At 51.3% G+C, this 19,817-nt stretch overlaps 3 protein-coding genes across 3 annotated transcripts; 1 reads left to right on the forward strand and 2 right to left on the reverse strand.

Annotated features, from left to right (window-relative positions):
* Positions 1-647: 647 nt before the first annotated feature.
* Positions 648-1,440, reverse strand: PV06_07943 (uncharacterized protein; the record flags this gene model as incomplete). Its single annotated transcript, XM_016409231.1, has 2 exons — positions 648-1,029; positions 1,298-1,440. 2 exons carry the CDS (start codon positions 1,438-1,440, stop codon positions 648-650), a joined length of 525 nt encoding a protein of 174 aa, XP_016260985.1.
* Positions 1,441-10,929: 9,489 nt separating this feature from the next.
* On the reverse strand, positions 10,930-13,929 carry PV06_07944 (uncharacterized protein; the record flags this gene model as incomplete). Its single annotated transcript, XM_016409232.1, has 1 exon — positions 10,930-13,929. One exon carries the CDS (start codon positions 13,927-13,929, stop codon positions 11,281-11,283), a length of 2,649 nt encoding a protein of 882 aa, XP_016260986.1. The 3' UTR covers positions 10,930-11,280.
* A 331-nt stretch (positions 13,930-14,260) lies between these two features.
* Positions 14,261-17,528, forward strand: PV06_07945 (uncharacterized protein). Its single transcript, XM_016409233.1, has 6 exons — positions 14,261-15,371; positions 15,432-15,622; positions 15,681-15,822; positions 15,878-16,192; positions 16,251-16,385; positions 16,442-17,528. Exons 1-6 carry the CDS (start codon positions 15,092-15,094, stop codon positions 16,819-16,821), a joined length of 1,443 nt encoding a protein of 480 aa, XP_016260987.1. The 5' UTR covers positions 14,261-15,091; the 3' UTR covers positions 16,822-17,528.
* The last annotated feature ends 2,289 nt before the right edge of the window (positions 17,529-19,817 follow it).

Here is a 19,817-nt window from a genome sequence, read left to right on the forward strand (position 1 = left end):
CCCAATAATCTTGCGCTTAAGTGACTTACACTCCATGGTGGAACTTTCAATCGATTGATGACCGAGTCTGCCGCTGAGTTCTCGAAGTTGGGGAAAGTTTTGCGATCACGTTGGGTGGGTGGGTGGTGAAATCCTGGAGAAATGTCACTCTTAAGTACTTTAGCAGTGTCCCGTCCCAAAGTCAAAGAAGGCGAGGTGCTTTCTGGAAAAAATCAGATCAAGCTTGCGGCTTCTTCTCGTACGTGTTCGCTTAGATCACCTCGGGATCTCACGCACGCACACACACGGTAACCGTCTGGATGACCTGTCCCATTTCTAAAAGCTGGCTAGTCGTCAAGTACCGAGGAACTACACGAAATGCGAGTGGACAAGAGAATACAGAGCATAGCTTCCAGTATCTTGCAACAACATTCTTCCTACACGCATCAATTATGTTCGAGGTCTGCATGTACAATCTTACACGACACCAAATGGAGATGAGGACAGGATCCAGCTTATCTCCCCGAATGACGTCCGATTTCTCAAGTAGCGCCGACGCGCGCACGAAAACATATATATAATCTCCTATACATTTGCGGGAATACTCGACAGAGCAAGTGATTACTTGTTACCAGCTGGTTCGCATAAGTCGTACTGAGGCACACCAACTAAGCCTTCTTGGAAACCAGGTGTGCCTCGCGAATAGCGTCATCAACCTCCTGAGCAGCCTCATTATCAACGTCACGAGCTTCCTTGATGTGCATGATGCCCTCGCCTCTGGCGTAGATTTGTCGAGGGACGTGGGAGGTGAACAGGTGGTCGTGGTCCCTCAAATAAAAAGCTGCCAAGACACCGGCAAGATTGACTGCTATCATCGCGTAGCAGACCCACGAACATGACTTGACCCGAGCGTCGACCAGCGCGTCCATGACCTGACTCTGAATCGTGGTAGTCATGCCGGGAACACCAGCGATCGCGCTTTCGGTTCCTAATGCGGTTGCCACGACCAGCTCACTCAAAGATGATTTGGCAACCCGGCGGCGGTGGTAGCTAAGGGGACAAATGCAGCTATATAGTGAGGAAGTTTTTTCTGAAGGATAGTGAGATGAATGGCCGTGAATATGAAACCCCACGCTGTTCTAAACAATAAGAGAATCCCTACCATGCCACCACCACGGCGTTAGCCCGCGAATTATTGTTTCGTTATGGGAGTGGGAGATTAAGTGGGGCGGGAGAAGAAAAGGAAAGAGGCGTACCAAAGACAGTTCCAAGGTCGGCATCATTGAAGCTCATTTGCACCAGTCCGAGGGGGGTCTACTCCATGATACCATCGGGAAACGTGGCGAAGAAGGAGAAAAGAGCACTTTGAACTTTGTTGTCTCGGTTGGCGGACGCAAGAGCACCGGAGAATCCGCACACCAAGCAAGACACGACGAGTAATTGGTATTTGACGTGCTTCATGAGGCCGATCAAGAGGCCCCAAAGCCAGATGCCGCCAATGATACCGAAAGCCACGGTGCAAGAAAGCCCGGCATTCTGTTTCCAATCGTTCCCGCCGACACCGTAAACATTGGCTACATGCGAGGGCCAAATGGTGGTCGGACCCACCTAAGCGCTGCCCGAGACGGAGGCTATGACGGCCAAGCAGCTGAAACCTCGAACATCCTTGAAGTACATAGGCACCACGCGGTTAAAGATCCGCACATATATCTCCCAGAAGAAGAAGGCGATGATGAGAGCGAAAAAAATTGTACCATTATGCGGTCAACTGCATTACCAAGAGAGACGAGGAGAAGGGGCTGGACACTGAGAATCAGAATTACAATCTTGGGAAATTTTTGAAATTGTTATAGAGATCATTGGTGAAAGTACTGTTATAGGGCATCAGTTATGAGATACAACACGGTCACATCATTCATTCTTTCCCCATATGTATGCCTTCTGCTAGGTGGTTCTGCTTCCCTCCAAGATGACTGGAGGGGTAGAAGCTGGGGACCTGCTCGGCATCATGCCTATCTAGAACGATTCCATGGAATCCTATCAACGGCACATTCTGCACTGTGTTTATTGAAGCCCCGGTCATCGCCATCAAGATGACACAGAATTGTGGAAAGTTGTGGCCGTTCTCGGACCCTGTTCCACTGCACAGGAGGCAGGCAGGCAGCCCTCCTTACGCTAACCGGCAGTGAGGGGCCAGGCGTTTGTCTACATCGACGCTTAGGCTACGATGTCTACCTTGGTTTTGGAAATGCCGTTGACCCCGGCATCCTCGACGTGCGTCTTGGTTGCCTTGACATCGACTCCGTGCCCTGTAGTTGATATGTTCTGCAACAAAGGCTGAAAGCCTGCAAAACCTTCATTAATCACTCGATGGACAGTATTGTAAAAGTGGCCCATGCCTCCAAAGTGAAAACGAATGGCTCGCTTCTTGCCCTCTACGTTGTTCCCGAAGAGCCACGAGTTGGTCTCCTTGAACAGACTGCTGTCGATGACGTTCTCAGCAGAGATAGTCCATTCATCCTCAGCTTGCTTCGTGGCTTCGATGATGGTGCCTTCGCTTCCAGGCCTGGAGCCAGGTAAACGGCGAGCCCTCTCTGCTCCCGCCAGTAAACCAGAGATCAGCTCAGTATAAGTCTCGACCACCGGAGGATAATTGGCAAAGGGACCCAGCGGCCCGCCGATCATCAAGAGGTTGGGGAACTCAGGCACAGATGCTCCGAGGTAAGCGGATGGGCCCCGTTCGCGGGCATCCCAATATTCCTGCAAGCTCTTACCTCCGCGGCCACGGATGCGAATGCGGTTGTAGTTTCCATCAACAGCATCGAACCCTGTCGCGAAGACAATGACATCGAGCTCGTGGAAGCCGGCGGTGGTTTCAATACCATCCTTTCGAACTGCGACAATGGGCGTCTCTCCAATATGCACAATGTCCACGCCGGGCTGGTTAAATGCATGGTAATAACCATTGTCGCAGATAGGTCGACGTGCATGCAGCTCGTTCGGTTTGAGCATGCGCGCCTTTTCTGGATCCTGCACGATCGAGTCGATCTTACTCCGGATGAAGTTGCACGCGTGCTCGTTAGCCGCCTTATTGAAACCAATATCGTTAAATCCACCGTAGTAGAAATTGAAGCCATTGCCTCGTTGCCACAAGTGCTCGAATATCTTCTCCGCTTCTTCGGGCGGGACTGTGTCATATGGCCTGTTCGACTCAAACAGCTCCATCCCTACATAGGACTGCTTGGCTCTGGAAAAGATTGTGTCGTAGTTGTCATTGGCCCACTGCCGATATCCGGAGGAAACTGGCCCGTCTCCACTTGGCACACTATATTGGGGATGGCGCTGAAAGGAGACCAGGGACTTGGTGTGGCCTGCAAGAGCGGTGATGACCTGAACACCGGTCGAACCGTTGCCAATGACACCCACACGCATTTGAGAGAGGTCTAAGTCGGCTGGCCAACGAGAAGTGTGGACTGTCCGGCCTTTGAAAGTCTCCAAGCCTGGTATCTTAGGATAATTCGGGGCAGAGAGGACTCCCAATGCTGTAACGACGTATCGAGCATCGATGGTCTCTCCGGTACTCAGACTAACATTCCATCGTCCAGTTTCTCCGTTATAAACAGCCGAAGTGAGTTCGGTCTGGAACTGAATGTCCTTATATAGGTCGTGTTTAGTCGCGACGTGCTGGAAGTATTGGAGGATCTCCTTCTGCTTGAGGTAGTGGTCGGACCAGGGGTAGTTCTGCAGATCATCTTTGTCCCAAGAAAACCGATATATGACGGACTTCGAGTCACTCATAGCGCCGGGGTAGCGATTCCAGTACCACGTTCCACCCACATCGCTAGCAGTATCAATGACTTTGATTGTGTAGCCTTCGTCTCTTAGGTGCTTCAGAGCACAAAGGCCGCTAAAGCCGGCCCCAATCACTAGGATATCAAGCTGCGAGGGCAAGGCCATTGCGACTTGCTTCTCAGAGTCGCTTCTTGAATGAACCAAAGGAAGTGATGTGGTGAGATGGTGAAGCAGCGACTTTTGCAGGGACTAAAACTCCACTCAGAAGAGTGCCATGTCGTAGGTTTATAAACTGTTGATCCGATGGATAGTCACCGATGGAAGACACATTCCAAGACTTGGTTCAAGGAACAACAACCACAATTCATCCCCCTCGAGCGGCGCCTCAGGCTAGCTACCTACACTGATTCTCCCGATCGGCCTCAATGGTTTCATTGACCAAACATAATATCAGCTGATAGCCGACTCAGGTGTCCCAATCCCAGGGACCCCCCGTGAGGGCGGGGACGGCGGGCCCGGAAAGCAGGCGGCTATTGGCTCCTCGCTTCCGCTCGGCCATTGATTCGACATTGCATTAGGTGGCGGTTGTGGGTCCCTCGGGCCAGCCGTCTGGAGCTAGACAGTTTCGGGGTGAACTCTGAACCTACTGTAGGTCTCTGACAAGTCGGCGATATGGCAATGCGACAGAAATGACAACATTTTGCTCGCATCCAACGAGGGACTAGGAATGAGAATGGCTAAATAACATTTGGGCATGAAGCCGTCCGAGACCTCGCATCGGAGGTCTGTAGCAGCAACGATGGTGCGCACCTAACCCCAGCTATGTTCTCGGCGATGGTAAGATGAGTCCTGCAATCGAGTGAGACACCGACCACCTCATTTCCATGCCCACCTGGTCAGGATCGAAGCATGGAAAGAGACAGGTCCGGGTCCTGGAATAGCCGGAACAATTAGCCCCTCCTTTCTTAGCGAAGGCTGGAGCTTGGTGCTTCGAGAATAAATCAAGTGACAGAACCACTGACGGCTAGATACCCGTGTTTCAAGCCAAGTGATAGTTGATTTCCGGAGACCTCGAACAGTCGACTTGAGCAAATCATGAAGGAAAGCAGTGAAGTTCAGTCACTTAAGGGAAAAGTAGTCATTATTCAAGGATGTGTCGAGTCCGATGCTGGTTGGTGACATGCCAATCCATCCCAGTACCCATACGGTGCAAATGCGTCAGTTAAGGAGTCTTGGAATATGTTTTCGAAAGTATCGAAATCCAGTTCCTGCGCCCAACAATCCTCAGGCATGATTCCCCCGCGGGAATCTACTGTCTGCGACTCCGTGGCGCCCATATAAGAACGCAAATTATGCAGCGTCGGGCTCAGTAGACCGTCCAAACCATTGCAGGCAATATCAGATGTGCCCTCGCCGGACCGTACGGTCGCTTGATCTGATAGACGAGCAATTGGGCCACTAGACTGCGGCTGGCTACCACATGGCTTTCCACATGGCGGACTACACTCAAAGCACCGATCGCGACCTGTCAAGCGGCGAAGAACCTTGTCAAAGACTCGCAGGACCCAACCAGCTGCGGGCCACAATTTTGAGAGCTCGCTCAGCGCCAGCATGCACTGCCTAGCTCGATTTTCTGCCAGCTGACTGCTTACCAGCTGCCGACTACCAATGATCAGGGAGTGGATCGAAAGTGCACCAAACAAGGTCGGGATTCTGAAAACCATCTTCGTGTCAGTCCCCTCGACCTTGGACTCAGATCTTTAATGGTAACTCACATATGTACTTGAGCATATCGGAGAGTGTCGGAACTCAGCAGGTCTTCAGCAAGGCGAGTAACGGCATCGGTGCTGCTTCGTACCGTTATATCTCGCTCAGAGTCTTGCCGAGTTACACTTTCGATGGTGCGTGGTCTGCAGAACAGAATGAGAGCATTGCTGCTTACAGATTAGCCGGAGGCCACAAGATGTACAGAAGCACGTACTGATAGCTCAAGTGTAACATGCAGGCCCAGAAACCTGGTTCTGTGGACTGCTTGAATGGTCTTTGAAACATGTCCAGTGGAAGGGCACACTGCCATTGTTGAAAATCAGCGGCAAGAAGCTTGGATGCTTCATCATCCCACGCACGCCCAGGCGTATACCCGATGGATAGGACCCGACCCACTCAACTGCAATCAGCTTCTTCATATCTGGTGAAGGGGGGGCTAACGTACGTAGAAATGCCAGGCGGACGAGTTCGACAAAATATGAGACGTGGTATGCTTCCTGTGTGCCGACCAACTCTGCCTGTACGCTTGATGGATGTTGATCTCGGAAGTCCTCCTCAGTCAGCATTTTGACGTCACAATCTTCGTCGCGAATTCGTGAAGGTCGCCCTAATGAAGAGGCTATATGCCGATCCCGTGTCTGAGATAGATCAGTTTGCGGCCACTATCGTGAAATACATTGAATCATGTGCGCGGGGGGCAAGGTATGATGAGATTCCCACTGACATAGATTGACCACCATACCCTCCTCCACAAGGATCTCCGCTTCGGGCTGAGGTTTGATCGTGCGGTTCTGTGATGGCGGTCAACCAAGGGTCTGCTATGACAAATGTCTCGCACTAGAAAAAGCCTACGTGCGGTGCAATCCGAGGCCTTGGGCAAGGCTGATGGCGGCGCCGAGCCAGAACCAAGAATCTTTTTGATCTTCCGGGTATGCCCACCAGAAGGAGAGCAAGAAGAGGACAGACGTCAAAGTGACTTGATCTTGCTCGTAATCGGCATCATACAATGCTTTGGCTCGTTTGTAGAACGTCCGCCGGGCATGAAGCCGATCGGGCAACCCTGCTCTCGCAAGGAGAGATTCGTCGCACACCGTCGTCGCAAGAAACAACAGAGTCTGAAGAAGCAACAGCGATGATTGACCTCTTTGATACTGTGCGGCAAAACCGGTTCGATCGAGGACTGGAAAGCCAGGATAAAAGTATTTGAAAAAGTTCCGGATTAATTCGTCGCGGATTTCCTTCTCAGGGAGGTCCAGCGCACCCACAGCTCTCAGCCTTTCAATGTCATCCTGATTGAGGTGGGAGATCGGGAATCCCCCGACTTTAGCAGGGACAGGGTGGTGTAGTCGGACAATCGGTCGTCTCCCATCAAGACTGCAGATGGTGTTGATGATGAAGCCCATGGGTAACGCTTCGCCAAAGAACAACATACGGGCTTGGTCCGGAACAGAGTTAGCATTTTGGGCAAGCAGTTCCGGCTCCGTCATGCGAGCAAAGAGCATTTCTGGACCATCAACTTGTCCAAGGGTTTCTTTCTCATTTGTGGTGGTTGTAGTCGTGGTCACGGTGTGGTTGTCCTGGACTTGACCTTCATTCGCTCGGGGACTGAACAGTATTGGCTCTGAAACAGTGCCTGACACAGATACTGACGGCGCCGCGGCATCCGTTCCCCCTCTGGAGAACACGGTTGAGCGCGCGGTGTACTGTGTCTTTGTCACGTTGCTTGTACGGCTCGACGCTGAGTCGGTCTTGTCTTTGAGGTTGGATCCTCGGACGTACCTGCAGCTGTGTGAGGCCTATAGTATCTATAGCCGGCTTGATGATCACCACTTACTTTCCACGCTTTGAACTGATCAGTTCACAAGGGACATTTCGTGTCCGGCACTGCCAACATGGCTTTTGCTGCATCACATCACACTTAACACGACGTGCATTGCAATGTTTGCATGCCGTTCTTGTCCTCGCACCGGCAGGTTGAGAGGCTGACGGTGACTTTGGCGGCTCGGTTTGAACATGTAAGTTGGCCTTGCTGCTGTTTGTCATCGTGGGATGAGTGATTCGACGTTTCAGACCCAAGGTCTTAGGTTGGAGCTTGAAGAAGCAGTGACGAAGGGAGAGGAGGTGGGCTCTTTCAAACCCGGCCTAGCAAAATGTTCGGAAGAATTGGTCATGCCTAGAACAAGGGTCTAGGAAAACCGTCGGGTGGCAAGCGAAGAGCGCTCCACTGCCACTATGGAGACGTCGTAAAGTGTAGTACGGCTGGCTTTTCCATGGAGGCTCCCAATCCCGAGGACGGAGCCCTAATAGTCTATTCAGTTAGTTATTTCAAGTCTACGTAGCTGCTATTTGGCTTGCTGGTACAGTGAGGAAAGCATAGAAGACATGGCTTGACAGCCAGCCATCTTGTGAGTTGTGTAACTACATAACTCGACTTAGGACTCCGAGGTTCCGAGGTATATCTACCCGCAGAAACGCATGCGAGCCTGGACGGCAAACGGTATGCGAGTTCTCTGGCAAGTACCTATACCCAAGATAACCTCATATGTTCAGAAGGCAGCGGAGTATGCCTCTTGCATGGGTGAAACGAATACGAGTTCCGTCGCTCACTGGTAGACCTGCCCGAAATGCTTCGCCGCCACCTCCAGGTCATGCCCAAAGATTAATTGCGCGTTGAATAGGCGTTGCAGCCTCTTAATCATGGCCGAACTCTTAATCCACGCCGTATGATCTCGAGCCAGCCAGCCCTGAGGATGGCTTTCCGTGTAGTTTTCCGCCGCGTGGAACTGGTCCGTGGTCCAAATAAAGGTGCCCGAATTCTCCAGATTGACCTGCATGACTACCAATCCCGGCGTATGGCCTGGACTGTGGTGGAGAGTGATGCCCTGGAATAAATCGAGATGGGTATCGGTGAAAGTGCTCCAATTCAGCTTGTCAAGGCTAATATAATGATGTTGGTAAACGCCTCGATCAGCCCCCGTGCCAACGGCCCAGCAGGCGTGTTTGAATTCCTCTTCGTGCACATAGATGGGTACATCAGTCCCTACGAAATGTTCCAAACCTCCCGCATGGTCTAGGTGAAGATGTCCCATGATGATTGCTCGGACGTCTTGTATATCGTTGCCCGTTGCTCGAATCGCCGCTGGTAATTTTTGTGATTCCCGATACTCGACGCGTGGGAACACGTCGGTCAGAGGAGCGCCCCATTCCTACAACAAAGAGCAGAGCAAGATCGCGTTAAAAAGCTGAAACTCGTAAGATGGACAGGTGGTGGAGGTGGGCTGTCGGGTGTTGTGGTCAAGACTCAACTTACAGAATCGACATCTTCAGCGCACCCAGTCTCGAACAAAATGAGTCCCAGTCCAGGATATTCGATCAAGGCCGCGATACAGATCATGGTGCGTCTCTTGTTCTCGGGATTTTTCTTGCTCAAAGTACTGGTATTGCCTCCTCGGAAAAACCTATGACCCACAACATCGATTTTGAATCAGTCATAATGCTCACTTCTCACCAACAGAAGGAAATGTGGGCATTGGGCTTCACTCACCATCCTTCATCAGCCTCCAGTCGTCCCAAATCCAATAAATGCATCTTTGTTCCCGGCGGACAGTTCAAAGCCGGAACACCGGCTCTCGGGATCCACGCCAGAGCACCTTGACTGGAGTCCAGGTTCGTCATCTTTCAGATCAAGTAATGCCAGACCTGTCCACTGGCGGAGGAGAGTATTTGCGAAAGTTGGGATGGCACTTCGAAGTGTCGAACCAGCGCCTGTGTTTTCAGGATCGAGTCACAACCTTAGCCAAAGACACTGTGGTTGAAAGGCTGAAGGTTTGGGGGAAGCAATTTGGCACAGTACATTCTTGTGTTTCGGGCCATCGCTATCGTTCTCTGCTTGCGTGTCTTCTTTCCAGAATACATTCATCAAGTCACCGAGAGCATCAACAGCCAGACCACGTTCCGCGGCATACCACCGAGGTAGCTGCCATGGGGCGGAGGCATGCTGATGATTGACATTCTTCGACGGGGACAAGGTGATGAACACGTCGGAGTCTGGGCTCAATATACCTTGGCCAATCACGGCTTGAGGGGAACCGCAAGATGAACTGCTAATCAGACCAATTAACGAATATTGGTTAGTGGCTGGTGACGCCCCGTGTGCCTTTCCCAGTGCCCCCTTTTTCCCGCCTCTAACTCGCCTCCGCACTGTGGGCTTCATATCTAACCAGACCACGGTCACCGCGGAACCGCACTCTGTCGAGAGAGGATGGATGAATTCTCCAGCTTCACTGGAGTTGTGAGCAGTCCGTCAAAGAGCAGGGTTTTGTTCGTATCATACGGAGAAGGTAGTCACACTTCGACGGCCTCCCGCAGAAGCCCCTAGTGTGTTAGATAGTCCTCAGCACTGGAAATCATCTCGTACTGGCACCCATATCGGCTTTATGCTTGACTTTAACATAAAGAAAAGGGAGGCTAAATATCTACAAGTGTGCCATGGAGACTCCAACGGCATCTGGAGACCACAATCCAAAAGATCCACGAGAGACACAGCATGGCACCCCATTTGAAAACCGCCATTGTGACAGGTAAGGAGCTTGCCTCTCTCTCTTTTGCATGATGGCTCGACAGCTTGTTGACCAGCCTCACAGGTGCTTGTAGTGGCATGGGCCTGGCCCTAACACAGCATCTGCTCTCCAAGCCGGATTGGAAAGTCGTCGTGGCGGACGTAAGGCCGGAGCAATATCGAAAGATCGAATCAACTCTGAATTCGGAGCGGCACATCTTTGTGCACGCCGACGTGGGATCATGGGAGTCGCAAGCCCAACTGTACCAGAGGGCTTTCGATTGGAGTGGCGGACGCCTGGACTTTCTTGCCGCAAACGCAGGAGTTGTACGCGTGGAACCGCTGGCGGTAACCACCGTTGGTGACCTTGACAGCAAGCCGACCAAGCCGGAGATGCTCACCACCCAGATCAATCAGATCGGCGTCTACTACGGCTTGTTATGGTTTATCCATTACGTGCGGCGATCCAAGAAAGCCCACGCTGACAAGAATGGCGACTACAAGCCCAAAGCAGTCCTGATGTCGTCTTGCACTGCCATCTACCCCTTCCCGTGCGCCGTCGAATATGCCATGACCAAGGCAGCTGTGCTGTCGCTGACCCGCAGCACCGCTCACTTCCTATACAAGAGCGACGGCATCGCTTTGAACTGTCTGATGCCGAACTACGTCAATACCCAGCACTATTCGGACGAAACTTGCGACAGATGGGGCCCCGACTGGTTGACACCCTACTCTACCATTCTCCGGGCCTACGACGAGTTGATCTCTGAGGACGGCACTGTGGTTCAGGACGGCAAAAGCTCCGGAACGCCAGGCGTCATCAAGGTTGGTCAATCAGTTGAGTGTTCGGTACTCAATCTGCACTATAGACACGCGCAGCCTTTTGTCGACGAGAAAGCCGAATTCGTCATTTTGGAAAGCAGCAAGCCGGAAGGTGAATGGTTCAATACCTTCTTATCCCCTATGACCAAGTATAAAGCCACGGCTACCATCCAGAACTGAGCTCCACGATCACGAACAATCTCTGAGCGATTTGGATAGTATCTGGTGACGCCACTTTGCCCTCAGAAAATGAATGGACCCATCATTCTTGTGATGGTCAAAAGAAGGACTCTGTGGATGACTGAACCTCCTGCAAGTAACGTAGCCTGGCCTCGCCACTCAAGAACTTGGGGACGTCTGGATCAAAAAAGAGGGTCACTATAGCTAAGATGGTCGTACAAGAATGAATAGTCATAGGTAGCACCCTGGCCCCAGCTTCGCCATCCAAGGCCGCCAGGCTGCGTTTGAAGTGATGTGTCCATCTTCAATTCTTGGAGGCGCGAATCCATGGAGATGGCGGTGCACATGATGTGATCCGAACGACCGCCCAAGTATTTCAGGGCCTCAATGCAACCCGATGCATTTTCGATCAAATCCAGAATGTTTGTGTTTGTCCTAAGCCAGACCAGCTGATCAGGATTGAGACTGGGCTCTTTGGTGCACGTAATCCAAAAGAGCAGAATCTCACAGGACCTTGTGATACTTTGGTAGAGTACCTCCGACCATGGCTCAGTAGTCAGTGCACCTTTGTCAGCAAAGAAAAAGAACTTGTCCTCATGTGCACAGCTCATGCTGCAAAAGTCGGGCAGGATTGCTACGCTGGCCACTCTCGATATGGCATAAGCGTTATCTTTTCGAAGGCCCCAAACCAAAGCAGACGATTGGCGCAGCGAGCGCTGAACGGATTCGGATTGGCCAGTCTCATCAATAAGTTCGATATGACGAGCCAGGATCAGGCAAGCCAAATGCCAATGACTACATATCATGAGATACCATGACTTGAGCTTCAAGGACAGTTGGGCAAGGTGAACCCTACAATCCTCGAGAAATTCGGCATACTGCTTCGTCACATATTGGTAGATTTGGCACGTTTCCCCAATGTGTTTTTCGAGGTCGTACGGGGCCGAGGCACTGGCTGTACTGGTCTGTATGACGGGTAACCTCCGCCAAAGAAGATTCTTCAGTGCGAGGACCTCCTGCAGCACTCGTGCCGCCACCTCGTCCGTCCATGGCCATCGTGGAGCTGCCATACCAAACTTACAGACCGATTCGGGAGCCAGAGAATCCCACATGCTCACTGCTCGATTTGCACTGAACACCGCCTCCGAGGCGGAATACTCTGACGGCTCCACATCCTCGATCTCAAAGACGGATTCCTGGTCGGGAATGACTGGAAGCCGGTCTTTCATGACTGCCGTTGTGGTGTCACACATGACTCCGAAACGAAACATGACACTGAAAGCCAGATAGCCTTGCCGAGGAATGGATTTCGGTAACACGAGCCCTCTCCGTGGAATAGAATCGGCGGCTTTGTTCGCCGTTGCAACGATGTCTCTCTTCCAGGAGAGAAGCTGTCGGACCGCAAGTACGGTATGATCAAGAGGACTGTGAGCCCCAGGCGACCGTGGTGAAGTGGATTCTTGGTGAGTTGGACTCGTGCCAAAAGGGTTCTTGTCGGCAACCCGAGGTTTGCGAAACCATGAGAATAACAGCTGTGCGAGGATCACTTGAAACGATTTGAGACCCAGACAGCTGTGAAGCGCATCCTCAGCCTCTCGCTGCAATTCTTGCTGCAAAGGGGATTGGACATCTCCAAATTTTATCCCAGCAGTGTGAATGGCCCACTGATCTGTGAATTCTGCGGACTTGGCTTGGTCTGGCTGAAGCCATTGGCTGGCAAACGCCATGACAGCGTATGTGAAAGCATTTGAAGCTTTGTCACTGTCTTGCTGACTGAGAGGTTGCCTGCGAAGCGGGTCGAGCATCTTGTCGAGATTTTTGGCCAGTTGCAAGAAACTGAAGCTCCCACGGAGCGGGGTGTGGTCTTGCATATATCGCCAGTTCCATCCTTGAAAGTAGAGTGAAGGGATGTTCTCAAAACTTTCGAGATATATTTGGAGGAGCTTTCTGGAAATCAGACCTTTGGTGTAGCTCTGTACTAGCTGGAACTCCTGGCTACTGACTTCTACTTCCCTCGATGGAGTGGAAAGGCCTATGGGAGAGTAATGGACAGGCTGGTAAATCGATCGATCTGCTTCAAACGAGCCATGAGGCGCGCCTCGGATCTCTGCGGCATGGCCTGGACCTGCAGTGGCGGTTGTCACGTACTCTTCTATGCCCTTTGGAATTTCGGTGGACAATGTGTAACCGAAACTTGGTAGATGAGCGCGCCATGATGACGATGATGATGATGGCGGTTCCCAGGTGTCAAAGGTCATCACAGTCCCTGCCTCGTCGAGCCTTTTCGACAGTAGGAAGCCTTCTTCTCCACTAACGTCAGAAGTCGGAATTTCGGACGGACTAGTAACCAGCCAATGAAAGGATTGAGGCGCGCAGTCAAATGTGTGAGCGGTTGTTCCCAACATATCGCCTGTCCAGGGAAGAGAACCACTGTCAATCGCTAAATCAGTGGAGCCCACATCCTGCGCATGGTGGCAATCTCCATGGCCGGAAGCCGGTTGAATTGGAGCGTCCATGGGCATGTCTCCTGACGGGCTCGCAGGCTGTGGACGCAGACGCGGCATCCTGAGAGGCTGCAAATCTTGTTCGTAGTGAACGAAATCGTAGTCTTTGGAGAACTTTTGTTTCAGCCTTTCCGGTAGTGATCCACGCGGGAGTTGCTGGAGCCAGTTGAATGTGCATTTTCTTTTCGATTTCTGGCAGCTTGAGCAGGCCACCGCCTGTGCGGCACCACGCTGCAACGGATTTGCGCCATTTGTCACCGCGTCGCAGGCCCGTCGACCTTGGCGGCAACGGTCGCAGCTCTGATATTGCTTTCTCGGCCTTGCCATATGGTTATGCGTCCTGGTCGTCACCATGCATGTCTCAACCTAGGCCGCTGACTACCGTAGGATCTTGCGCTTGGAGGAGGGAATAGGGCAGAAGCACCTTCAGGTAGTTTTGGAAAGCTGCCGAGGAGTAAGGCTCGACCTACTCACCACCGTCGCCACCCCTCGCTCGCCCACCCGTTGGTCATAGGCATATCACGTGCCACGGTTGTTGTTTTCTCTGCGTCACAATGCGGTTCCACTAAGACTGTCATTGGCTCGATGTCGATGTCACCAAGGATGTGGGACGCGCCGAGCTCTTCAGTCAGGATTCCTACAGTAGTCTTTTTCGATTCAGTCTCGAAGGATGGTTCCGCCAGAGCGATAATTGGCCGATCAGGTTGTGTGACTACCTCGGCGACTTTCAAATGATGGGAGGCAATGCGTGATGGCCGACACAAATACACCCCGGCAGGATCGACACCAGGAACTTTCACAAAGCAAACGCCTTTGCTACTGTAACTGCACGGGCGACGGATATTGGAATTACCGTGACATCGTCGGCTAATCCAGCATTGATCCCCTCTAAGATGAATTGACTTACGAAAGATTCTTCGAGCCCACAGCTATTCTACGTATAGAAACCCCCTTTTTTCTCCTCCCTAGCAAAAAACCAAAAGAAAAGCCGAAGAGTAGCCAGAGAGGAGGAAAAACGAGGAGAGAACACGAACCAAACAGAATCACCCCACCCTAGCACTTCAAACATTGATCACAGGTATCCCGCAGTCATCGTATACAACCGGTGCCCACCAGCGTCGAGACCCAGTCAGCCTTTGATGACTAGTACTTGAGCAGCTCTTACCCAGATGAGCTTCTCATTGGCTTTAGACCCATCGCGCAAATTCAATACCTCCCCGCAGCAACTCCAGACCATGAGTTCCCGAGACGGCTTCTTAGCCCCAGCTCCCCCAGAATGGGGCTGCCTCGGTGACTAGCTATACGAGTTTCGGCTTTGAGTCGAGGCACCAGGAGATATCGAACCAAAACACTGATATAACACCACCCCGGCCTTGTTCAAGCACGCGCTTTTTTCCTGATCAAGGTCCGTAAGTTCGAAAGACAACAGTGCAATCTAGGCAAGAGGACAACAGAACTGACTCTCCTTGGACCAAGTTGCACCGCTACCATGGCCGATTCGGGTCTTCGACACCGTGGTCACCACGACCACAATTCTGCCGAGCTTACTGAACTTCAACGCCTCGAACTCGAGCACGCTCAACGAGATACCGGCGCTCTTGAAGATCTCCAGAACTCGGATGCCCTCGTCACCGATCAATCCGAGTTCACTGGACGGTATTACTTCCGAATGGCAACAGCATGTTTCTCTATCAGTATGGGTACTACTGGTTCATACTTCGGCTTCACCTGCCCGGCATCTCTGCTGACCTACATCAATGAGGATATTGGTAAGCATCTCCCCGCCCAGTGGCAGTGAAGGGATTCAGTCTTACTGACTTGAACAACAGGACCCAGCAACAACGCTAGCTTGGTCTCCATCATCTGGACTGCTGCTTGTGCCATTTCGATTATTCTTTTCGGTCGATTGTCTGATAAGTTCGGCCGAAGATGGTTTGTCGTTGGAGCTTCATTCATGGGTGTTATCGGAGGTATCATTGCCTCTCGGGCTCAGAACATGGATACACTCGTCGGCGCAAATGTAAGTCTCTATTAGTCACTTACCGTGAGCGAAAGGGCGGTTTACTGAATCTTTCTAGGTCTTGATCGGTCTCTCTGGTGGTGTCCACACCTGTTATGGTCTGACCATGGGTGAACTCGTCCCCAACCGCTACAAGACAGCAGCCTTTTCCGCGGTCGTGGTTCTGTGTTTCGTTGGTATCTCCTTTGCGCCAATCATTGGTGGGTTACGTCTTGGTGACACCGAAATCGTCTTCGTCTCTAACGTTTGAAACAGGCTTCAGGCTCATTAAGCTTGGTCCAGGATGGAGATTCATCTACTATATCTACATCATCTTCATGGCTATCGCGACCACCTCGCAATTCTTCTTCTACAAGCCGCCGTCATTTAAGCAGCTTCACGGTGGAAAGCGAACCATCATGCAAGAAGTCAAGCGTATTGACTTCGTCGGATTGTTCCTTCTGACCGCCGGAATCGTGCTCTTCATCCTCGGTATCTCGTGGGGTGGTCAACCCGTTCCATGGAAGTCGGCACAGATTCTCTGCCTTCTTATCATCGGCTTTGTGCTCTGTGTGCTGTTTGTTCTTTGGGGTAAGGTCTTCCCCCGATTCGATATACACTTCGTGAGACTGACGATATCGCTCAACAGAGATCTACTCCAACGTGCCGAATCCTCTCATGCCTATGTATTTCTTCAAAGATATCAAAGGATTTACCTGCTTGGCAATTATCGATGCGATTTCCGGAGCTGGATATGTTGCGCCTTCCGTCATCTGGCCTATGCGTACGTATATGTTCATCTTCACTGTTTCAACCGCGAGGTTGACCTTCATCTCACAGAGGTCGCCAATATCTACGCTGCTGGTTCCAATCCTGTCGGCTGGGAAGAACAGGCATGGTTGACCTCAGCCGTGACATTCGCCATCGTCGGAGGTATCGTGTTCTGGGGAGCTGTTCTGCCAATCATCAAGCATGTCAAGAAACAAATGATCCTGATGGCATTGATGGTGCTCGCCTTCTCCGGAGGTCTCATTGCCTCGAGCAGAGACAACAAAGGTCGAAATGCGGCATTTGCCTTCCTGTCAATGTTTGCCGATGGTATGCTCGAGATCACACCACTGTCATTGGTGCAAATTTCTGCCAACGATGCCGATCTAGGCACGGTCTTCGGTAAGTACTTGTTCGCCAACATGCCTAGTAAGAACTTTGTGCTAGCATGAAAATTCAGGAATCATCTGTCTCTTCAGAACTGTCAATGGCTCGATCTTCACTGCCATCTACCTAGCCATCTTCCAAAACACACTCCCCAAGGAAATCGCCAAGCTTGTCCCCAGCGCCGTCGAGGCCGCTGGACTTCCCTCCTCATCTCTTGGTGAACTAATGACGGCTGTCGGTGTGGGTACCGCCGATGCTTTGAACGCAGTTCCTGGCATGACCGGCGGCATCCTAAATGCCACTCTCGATGCTCTTGTCGATGCAAAGACTGCTTCCTTCTCCTACATGTACTATGCCACCATCCCAGTCAATGTCATTATGTTGGGTGCAGTTCTTTTGATGAAGGACTACGACAAGCTTCTTACTACTCACGTCCCTCGACAAGTCTACGCCAATGGTGAAGGTGTTGAGCACCACGAGAAGGTCGGCGACGTTGAGGGAAGCCGCGCACACCCAAGCTCCGAGAAGGGACAGAACCTTGAGATTGAAGCTGCTGGGGCTGGCAGTAACTCCGACCGCGAAGATGTCCGCTAAACAGACATTTCGCGAGCTTTTTCTAAGGTCCTTCCTTAATACTCAGGCCTGAAGTGGTGATGGGATGGATGTATGCACTTTATAGTGTCATGAGCACCTCAAGGCCGTGGAAGACGTGTATTTAGCTACCGAGGAGACAAGTGTTGTCGCATGTATATACCTATTCAAATAGGCGCAGCTTGCAAATCTCGCATTGAGACACTTCCAATGCAATGAATCGTTCAGATGCTGATAGTCGCACCGACTGGACATATTTGTTCAGTAAAGGTATCCTTTGTATAGGCGTGGGATCGCACTCTACCGTCCCTTCCTTTCTATTGACTCCTGATTTGATGAACGACGGGATGTCCAGCACTGATGGTCCGCGAAAATGCTGTAAACAGCCACATGCTACTGAAAGCGAGGCATTTGGTCATACGTTGGTGATCATCATTGCTTGCTTTGAGAAATCCCTCGTGTACAAAACTGCCAAAGCATCTTTTCTCTAATTCTCACTAATTTCTATGCAGCCTGCTACCGCGGAGGACTAGCTCAACCTCGAGAATGTGTAGAATTCTCGACAAGTACAAGTTGTCCACGTCCGAATCGTTGGCCAAGATGTTTGATGCTGCCATTCTGTATTCCGAGAAGGCATTGTTTGGCACTGTGTTACAGCGTATACCGATATGTAGGAGCTCTATCTCCCATGTCAAGTATTTGTTCCTCCGAGTGTTCAGCGCTGTTACGCCCACCCTCTGATTCTCGTGTCTTGTTGATGTGGCGACATATTAGGTAATATGACCCCATGCTCAAGATTGACAGAGCATTGAACCCAAGTACAAGAGAATGCCCAAGCCGATAGCGCGGAGCGTCTGTTTTATGGTAGAAATTGGAAGCTGCTGCGCCTCCCATTGTACCAAATCCTACGCTCAATACGTCAGCCAGAAATCCCACCGCTCGGGACTAGATCATTCAACGCACCAATTTGGATCGCCATTCCAGTTGCACGTTTGGCGTTGGGAGCATAGTTGTTTGAGGCAAGAGTGAGAAGGCCAGGGAACGCTAGCCATGGTTTTAGATTGCGCCTCGACCAGGAAGTTTGTAGTGGAACGTACCGGGATATATACCACACGTGGCAATAAAACATCCTGCATACGTCAAGCCGGGGATGAAAGAGGATGGCGCGACGGCAAGGAGGAACCCGACAAAGACAGCAGCGAAAGATAACAGGACGAATAGTGATCTTCGCCCGGTGAGGTCTGAGTAGTAGCCTGCGAGGATGCAGCAGACGGCGGCAGCTGTGTAGACGGGCACAGTCAGGAGCTGAGCATGTTCAGCGCTGTATCCGAGACCGTTGATGATGGTGGGAAGAAAGAGTGAAATGGCATAAACCGCAACAGCCTGTTTGACGCTCGTTATCAACTGCCAGGTATTCAGAGAACGATACGCACATTGCCCCAGTATCCAACACAGTGGAATAAGGTCTACACCACATTTAGTCTGGGCGAGTACAAGGCTCCGAGTGGACATACCTGCCAATCTGTGAACGCTGCCCATACGTACTTCCATTTGAACCGGCTTGTCAGGTGAGGCTCTCCGGAGGCCGAATTGTATTGGGGCCGGTCGATCTGCAACTGTGCGATCGCCAGGGATCTCTCGCTGTCGCTCAGGAACCTAGCCTTTGAAGGCTCGTCTGGTATAATCCAATAAGCCATGACAGCAACGATGACGGTGAGGATTCCCTCTAAGATAAATCTATGTTATCTGTTAGTGTAGAAGTATAAGGTTCCGTGTACATCACACGAACATCCATCTCCAGCCGTGAAGGCCGCAAACACCGTCCATCTTTACAATTAAGTACGCCAGTAATCCTGAAAAGGCTCCAGCTACAGACGCAGACGCGAAGACCAGGGCCAGCCGTAGCTGTGCATCTGCTCGCGTGTACCTGAGAGGAGTTCGGTAAGCTCTGTCTTCATCTTGTACATGTTGAAGTTGTTCTTCGCCAGGTAAAGCAAGCACGCCGATTAACTCACCACAAAGATACATAAAAAGTTATCCCAGGAACTGAATATGGTTAGCTGTTTGGCAGAAGGTATTTTTGAACTATTAAACGTACATAGCCCGGCCTCCGCTACACCTATACACCGTATTAGCTTTAGATTTCTTAATATCCTTGAATTAATGTGCATTTACCAAGGAAAAACCTCGCCACGAGCAATCCCGAGTAGCCCTGAACGATGCCTGTCAAAGTCATCACGATACCTACTCCAAGTTAGTGATTAGTCGAACACCTAGACCAGCTACTTACCCCATACAACCATTATCGAAGGTAGCCAAATACTAGGCTTGAACCTGACTAGCAAAGCATTGCAGACCGGTTCGAAGAAGCAGTAGGGAAAGAAGAATATTGTCAAACACCTAGTTTTATTCAGTTTTCCCTGCCGAGGTCCATGCGGCAGCCGTCTCACCAGTTGTACTCGTTCCCGGT

Source organism: Exophiala oligosperma (genome assembly GCF_000835515.1).
Source record: "Exophiala oligosperma strain CBS 72588 unplaced genomic scaffold supercont1.7, whole genome shotgun sequence".
Classification (NCBI taxonomy): domain Eukaryota; kingdom Fungi; phylum Ascomycota; class Eurotiomycetes; order Chaetothyriales; family Herpotrichiellaceae; genus Exophiala; species Exophiala oligosperma.

Coding starts and splice junctions, on each gene's coding strand:
- PV06_07945 (XM_016409233.1), top strand. CDS start 15,092: ATGGCCGATTCGGGTCTTCGACACCGTGGTCACCACGACCACAATTCT. Junction 16,193..16,250: donor TGTGCTGTTTGTTCTTTGGG/GTAAGGTCTTCC, acceptor ATCGCTCAACAG/AGATCTACTCCAACGTGCCG. Junction 16,386..16,441: donor TTCCGTCATCTGGCCTATGC/GTACGTATATGT, acceptor TTCATCTCACAG/AGGTCGCCAATATCTACGCT.